Source organism: Primulina tabacum, chromosome 8 (genome assembly GCF_025594145.1).
Source record: "Primulina tabacum isolate GXHZ01 chromosome 8, ASM2559414v2, whole genome shotgun sequence".
Classification (NCBI taxonomy): domain Eukaryota; kingdom Viridiplantae; phylum Streptophyta; class Magnoliopsida; order Lamiales; family Gesneriaceae; genus Primulina; species Primulina tabacum.
In genome coordinates this window covers 39225299-39232580 of record NC_134557.1, presented here as the reverse complement: position 1 = coordinate 39232580, position 7282 = coordinate 39225299, and the positions used below count along the sequence as shown (strand labels likewise).

At 35.3% G+C, this 7282-nt stretch overlaps 1 protein-coding gene across 1 annotated transcript; it reads right to left on the bottom strand.

Moving 5' to 3' along the window:
* Nucleotides 1-4555: 4555 nt before the first annotated feature.
* Nucleotides 4556-6342, bottom strand: LOC142552538 (cyclin-D3-3-like). The gene is made up of 4 exons (XM_075662224.1): nt 5671-6342; nt 5357-5564; nt 5150-5283; nt 4556-5055 (listed from the first exon to the last, which is right to left on the bottom strand). Exons 1-4 carry the CDS (start codon nt 6163-6165, stop codon nt 4807-4809), a joined length of 1086 nt encoding a protein of 361 aa, XP_075518339.1. The 5' UTR covers nt 6166-6342; the 3' UTR covers nt 4556-4806.
* Between the last annotated feature and the right edge of the window lie 940 nt (nt 6343-7282).

Sequence of the window (7282 nt, the reverse complement as noted above, 5' to 3'; positions counted from 1 at the left end):
GGGGGGTTTGATAAGTGCAATATTTGCACTTAATTTATATTAGAATCAATTTTGAATTATGCTTGTTTCGAACAGAATGATGCGTTTTTTGGTTTGTTTCTGTTGTCATTTCAGGAATGGATCTCGCGCAGTCGCGCGCGATGATGTGCAAGGAGATCGACAGAAAGATGCGCGCGGCCACGCTACTTTACGCGTGACCGCGAGCACATGTACATGGGCGGGAGAATAGAAGCTTGCGTGCGATCGCGCGACATCTCGCGCACCCGAGCGCACGGAAGCAGCCGCGCAGCAGCGCCAGAACTCGCGCCACCGCGCGCACGGCGTTCCAGAAAGCCTTATATAATGCGCGAGCTAGGTCAGAAATGGGGGAAGCCCTCTTGGGGAAGAAAGAAACGAGAGAAGCTAGCCGTCTTGGAGAAAATCACGAGAAATCAGAGCGCATACACAAGACGATGATTCATAGTTCAAAGAACAGCCACAAATACGAAGAACAACGGATCCGGGGACGGAGACGACACTTCGCATTTGTTATCTTTTCCTTCGTTTTTTTTATATATTCTACTGTGTGGCGATGTCTAGAGCTGAAAATATGTCTTGTCTTCGCTTGGATTTAGTGATGAACTAATTTCCCATTCTAGAGAATGATGTAGCTTTGTGGACACGATGATTTGACGTGGTTATTTTATATGATTGAATTCCATTGCATATTTAATTGTGTTTCTCTGTGTTTATTTCTCTGCAATTTACTGGTCATAAATTGTTCGTTGTTTGATTAATTCTATAACTCGGGAGAGGGACTAGGATTATAGATCATTAGAGACACATCGCTGAATGTTTATATCGTTCGGAAGGCGTATAACTTTAGCGAGGCTTAGGTAAGAACATTGTTTGCCTTTACCAATTAAACGTAGATTTTATTAGGAATAATTGAATTGAAGTTTGATTGATACAATTTATTCGTCACTTGGGAAAGGGGGAATAAAATAATTAAGTGTTCTTGGTCATTAAATAATTGGAACTCGTGAATATAAAGTTACTGGGAATAATTATCGTGGAAACTTGGTGAAATCATTTCTCTAGATCTCTTCTCTCATTATTATTTCTCAACTCGGTGATTAGATTAATTCTTTGTTTTCAATTACTTTGATTAAACAAACAAAATCTCTTTTGATTTTTCTAAATAAAGTCTTGACTATTTTAATTACAAGAACTGTTATACATTTTTATGCACACTCCTCGTGGGATCGACACTTGCACTCAAAATAACATTTTACTATAACTTGACGTCGTGCGCTTGCGAGCAATCAAGAAAACACGCAACAGAGATACACATAATCATGTGATTGGCCAATGACATGCATGAATTACTATCAATCCTTGGCTTTAAATCATAGGGACTTCATTGGGGCAATTGAACAAATACTTGGTAGGCACAATGAATTACTAGCTCATTTATCAATGAATTCAATGGAAACTCTTGATCAATGAATACATAACAACAAATATATCAAGAACATAGTAATGAAAGGAGCTAGGCATCAATAAACATGGCTTTTATACATATATATATCATGTGAGCACAAAGGAAAGCTTCTACTTACTCCCCACAATCACTATGATGGATATGATGAGCTTGAATGAATCCTACAACAATAATCACAATCACAATCATAAATCATCTCCAATAATCCAATGAATCATGAACCCAACTTAACCCTCAATACTCCAAACCCTTATAAACTCCAAGAATAGTAAGTTCTTACCTTGAAGTTTGAAGATTTAGGTAGGAACAACTAAGAAATATACTATAATCCTTAAATTTGGAGTGAAGAATTGAAGGGAAGAAAACTTGAGGGAGGAAGGGTTTGATCGATCAAGGAGAAGAGAAAGGAAATTGGAAATAAGAATAAGCCCTATCCAATGCAATATATAAACCTTTTAGAGCCTAAAAACTTGTTTTTATTTTTTATACAGAGTGCTGGGCGCATATGCGCGACTTTCTGGGCGCACATGCGCGACCTGTACTGTCCACCCGGCGCATATGCGCGAGTTCTGGCGCATATGCGCGCCATATTCTGCCGAAAACTCGTTTTTAAATTCCGAATTAGCAAAAGTGGTTAACATGAAAGTTGTAGCCCTATGTCGTTTCTTGAATCTCCCACTAGTTTCAGGTCATTTGGAGGTCCGAGTAAAAATTTATGCCAATTCTACCAAAATGTGTCAGTGCAGGAACGGCGATAGACACGACACACTTCGGGCCACTTTTGGCTCGTCTTCCCTAATGATTTGAACAAAACTCAAAACATGAAAGTTATAGTATTATATCTTATCTTTTTAATGGAAGTGCCTCACATCAATTGGATCAATATACAAAACATTATACTAAAAACCACAACTATTGTCACTTTTTCATACCGTTTCTGCACTTTCATTTCTTATTTGGCTCAAGATCAACTTTCTATTCTACCCATTCATTTCCATAATCATCACCAACTATGAATATAATACCACAACAATAACCATTTCAATAAAGATATCCATAATCAGTAACCATTCAACATAATCTCAACCAGTAAAGCATAAAACATGATCATAACAATAATAAACCATAAGGATGCTTTCGTCATTACTCATAGGACTCTCCACACCAGGTTGGTGGAGTGGTACCTCCCCAAGTCTCGAACCCATGACCTCCTGGCATAAGTACATAGTTCAAAGAGATTTGGTACCAGTTGGGCTAGTAGCTCAATTGGTACCAAATCTCTTTGAACTATGTACTTATGCCAGGAAGTCATGGGTTCGAGACTTGGGGAGGTACCACTCCACCAATCTGGTGTGGAGAGTCCTATGAGTAATGACGCATGAGAAAGCCCGTGAGGGAAAAGGCCCCAGAGGGAACCCAAGACGGGACAAGGCCCCCGAGGGAGCCTAAGATCGGGATAGCCCATGGTCGTTACAATAATGTATGAAAACAAATTTGATGGGTGGTCTAACCTAGATTGGACTCATCGGGTTTACAGGGCGATACATGATGGTTCCAATGGTAGGTGCGTCGGATATCAGGTTTGGCCGAACCCGACTCGTTGTCTTTCATACTTACCACTATGCCAAAATTTATACTTATCAGCTAATGCACATCTTTATTTTTTTTATATTCATGACATCGCCTAACGTATCTATTTGGGTGGTAATAAATCGGGCTGTTAGGCCCATAAGTATGAGGATGTACATGTCTATCTGCTGGTACTGTCTCTATCCATTAGAGATTAGTCTTAACATTTATCTACCGTCGGTCATGTCCCTAGTAGAGACAACATTACATGTTAAGATCCTATTTCATTCTTTTATAGCCCACCCAGTCAATCAGATCAAGTGGAACAATATCAACAACTTGACGTAAGAGAACTTTTCAGGAGACCACCCATCCCATTACCACTATCATTCATGCATGTTTAACCCATTAAACTATAGATAATACTTCAATCTCCTCACTTAACACACATATCGGAACATATCATATAGATCTCCTCGTGCTACCATACAGACTCAAGCCTTTCAAGCTAAACGTTAGTTATTTATTGTGTTTTTTTCTTCTGGTGAAAGCGATGGTTCTTAAATACTTATTGTAAAGTGATAATTAAGAGCTTCAATTTAGGCAGTGACAAATACTAGTTGAAGTGGATTGTTACAAAAATTGTAAAAAAACAAAGTCTTTTAATAGATTCCTACCTAAATGGAGAATGAGTAATGTAAGAGTGTTTATCTCCAAACATCCATAAATATTTGTCTAACTTAATTTACACACTTCACATTATTGAATATATTTTATCTAGCCGTTACTTGTTAATTATTGTTTGCTTTGAATATATATCTTATCACTGGTTAAACCAGACTGTTTTGGCTTTTAATTATTTTTAGTGGTCCGATGAAACTAATCATTCAAGAATATTTGTCTTAACAGGCTAAAAACTATTAGAACAACTCGATTTTAAGAATAGATTTTAAAAAATTGTATTCGACTCTCTCTAAATTCTAATATGATCTTAATAATAAAATTTAAAATGTATTATAGAAATTTGTTTATTTCATCATTAATGTTTATATGATGGTAATTTTAATCTTTCATGATGTCCATATTAGACATTAATCATCCACGTCTCATTTTCACTTTGTTTTACAAATTTCAAATTTTTTCATTGGAATTCTAATTAACTGACATTAGACCCATGAGAATGGGTCATTAGTATCTAGCATCTCATAAAAAAATATCGGACTACGACTGAAATTTGATAACATAATTTTTTTTTTAAAAAAATATAAACGACCAAAACAATAATTTTTCTCTACAAAAATTGAATTTTCCAATATATTTTGTGTAATATATGTAGTATAGAAATTATTTTTTTTGGTTCACAGTATAAAAATTATTTTGCAAACCATTGTTAGTTAGAATAATCACTGTATGAATAAAATATATATACACACACAAAATATTCTAAAACACCATAAATAGAGAGCAACTAGAGAGCAACAGAGGTGCAGATATTCTTCAATATTTCTCTTCTTTTTTTTACTTTAATTTTCCCCGTAAACTAATTGCCAGCTCTTCCTGCCACTACCAACTCTGTTTGTTTTTTTCCTTCTCTTCTGGTGCAACAAATAGGCTGAGTTTTAATGAAAGCAGATTTAACTTTACTCAACCATTCGGAATATTGCAGAATAATTGTAAGTAAATAACTATAATAAAGGAATATATATAGAGATGTAAATCATGTTTCTTGGAAGAGGAAAAATAGAGCAAGTTCTTTAACGAGGGTTGCTGCATATGGGATCTACAAAAACTCTGGTCAATGATCCCAACTTCATGTGCTGTTCTTGAACCCTAATCTTCTTTTGAACTGGCTGGTTGGGTGACGAAGAAATGCATGATGAAGTTTCCAATTGATCATTTGAACCATTTGGGATGCTTGAAACTTGGCTGGATTTGCGCTTTGGGGAGCTGTATTTGTTGTGTAATATGTGTGAGATAAGATTGTAACAATCATCCACTTGTTCCTGTCAAAAAGGATAAGATTTAAAATGTCTTAGTTTCGATCGGACATGTGATTTTATGGCAGGATTAGCATGAAAAATGGTAACTTGTACAAACCTTTCTGGTTTTCAGGACAAGAAGAAGCTGGTTTTCATAGTCAATGGAATCATTACAAGGCTGGAACTGATGAATCACTTGAAGCATGGTGGCAGTAGCTAACACAGATGGCAGATACTGTACGATTCTTGAATCTGTTGAATCCAAATCTTTGGTCATTAAACTGCTAAAAGCCAATCATTTTGTCCATTATATGCTAAAACTTACCAGATATAACTGAGAGCAGAAGACTTTCACAGCTCCAGAGAAATTCCCAGCGGATATAGTTATAGTCCTTCACCCCAAGCCTCCTCACAACGTGATCAAGAAATGAAAGTGGGGTCACTGGATTCATCCTCCATTTGAGTGTTGAAAGAACCAGAAGCTCCATTTTTTGAATGGTTTTGGCATCAAACACATATTTTGAACACTCCACCTAAAGTTGATCAAAGAGAGAATTAGCAGCAGATTAAAGACAACAAACTAAAACCAACAAAGATTATTAAGATCCAACTGAAAAAATGTTTAGTTTCAAATAATACCTGAAGATCTAAGAGAAGGGGGGCATCGGTTTCTTCAACTTTAGTAGCCAAGGAGAGACAAGTAACAGAAGCAAGCTGCATCATCCATGCCTTATTATCCTTTTGTAAAGTTGAGCTCCAAAGAAACCTGTCAAAATAATTAACAGCAAGAACAGCAGTCGTGGCTGAGAATCCATAACAAGCATTGACTCTCAGTATCCACTCCACAGATTCTTTTCTTGCTAGTGAAAGGGAACAAATTGTATCAACAATGTTGTCGGATTTAGGACAAGATTCTTTCTCTTTGCAGAAAAGGGATTCAAGTTCTTCATCTCCCCAGAACGAATCTCGTTCCAATGCATGAAACAAGGGGAAAAAGGATGGATTTTTGGGATCGGGACAGTTCTTGTTTAAGGTAACTTCGCTTTCTTGTTCTTCTTCAAATTCTAACCATTTTTCTTCTTCGCAATAAAGGGAATCGAAGCAGGAAAATGGTGCATTTTGTTGTATATTCATCTTCTTCTGAGAAGATGTGCTCTTTCTCCTGCGTTCATTATACTCGAAAAGTGGAGAAAATTAAAGGTAAAACCATTCACTCTCTCTCTCTCAATCTGAGCGGTGACCGAAGGACTCGGTTCTCAAAAACAGAGATAAAAGGGTGTGAGATTTTATTTATCAGAGTGGGTGTCACGCTTGTCTTTTCTTTATGCATATGGATAGATGACAATAAAAATATTTGTTTTTTTTTTAAATATTGGATAAATGGCAATGTTTATTTTTCATTATATTTATACTATTTTTAGTTTTTCTTTTTATATTTGGGAAGAGATTTTCAACGGGTCTCATATGGAGCCAGTAGATCAAAAGCCTTTTGACGATTTTCAGAGTGTTGCTATTTTTTCTTCTGTGTTTACTGGCAGGAAGAAAACCACCAACTAATATCCCTCCAAACCGTGAATCAAAACAAGAATTGCCTCGTTTCAATTTCTATTCAATACTGTGACTTACGTCACTTATAGGACGGATTAATCCTACTCATATTTACGATAATAAGTAATATTTTTCATAATTGACCAAAATAGGAGATCGTCTCACAAAATTGACTCGTGAGACCGTCTACAAAATTTTTTGTATAGGTCTGGCATGAGCCTTCCTTTGTTGACAGGAGGTCTTGTCTCAATTATATATATATATATATAAATCGATGACTTACTATTTATTTCGATCCTAAAATTACATGATTAAACTATTTAATTTTTATAAATTTTATTAATCCTTGTTTTTTACTTTTATAAAAATAAAAATATAATTATAAAGTAATTAATTATAATTAGTTTGATTATCTAACAAGTGATACCGTTAATTTTTCCCTAATCATTAAAGTTGAAATTAATAAGTTTCAATCCATATGAGTTCAAATTTTAAGAACTGTAAATCGTTATCTTTCCAAGTAAAAATGCTCCATTATTAACAATGCTATCCAATTTTTATTTTTTTTTTTGACAATAACATAATGCATAGTGAATACTTGAATTAAATTTTGAATCCAACCATATACAAATCATTATATTAATTTAGACACATGATTAAAAATTTTCAAGAACATGTGTCGAGCACAATTTAATATTTATAC

Excerpts from the sequence above, each read along its gene's own strand:
- LOC142552538 (XM_075662224.1), bottom strand. The coding sequence starts at position 6,165 with ATGAATATACAACAAAATGCACCATTTTCCTGCTTCGATTCCCTTTAT. Across the intron at positions 5,565-5,670 it reads CCCTTCTCTTAGATCTTCAG|GTGGAGTGTTCAAAATATGT; the intron begins GTATTATTTGAA and ends GATCAACTTTAG. Across the intron at positions 5,284-5,356 it reads TCTGCTCTCAGTTATATCTG|ATTCAAGAATCGTACAGTAT; the intron begins GTAAGTTTTAGC and ends TGGATTCAACAG.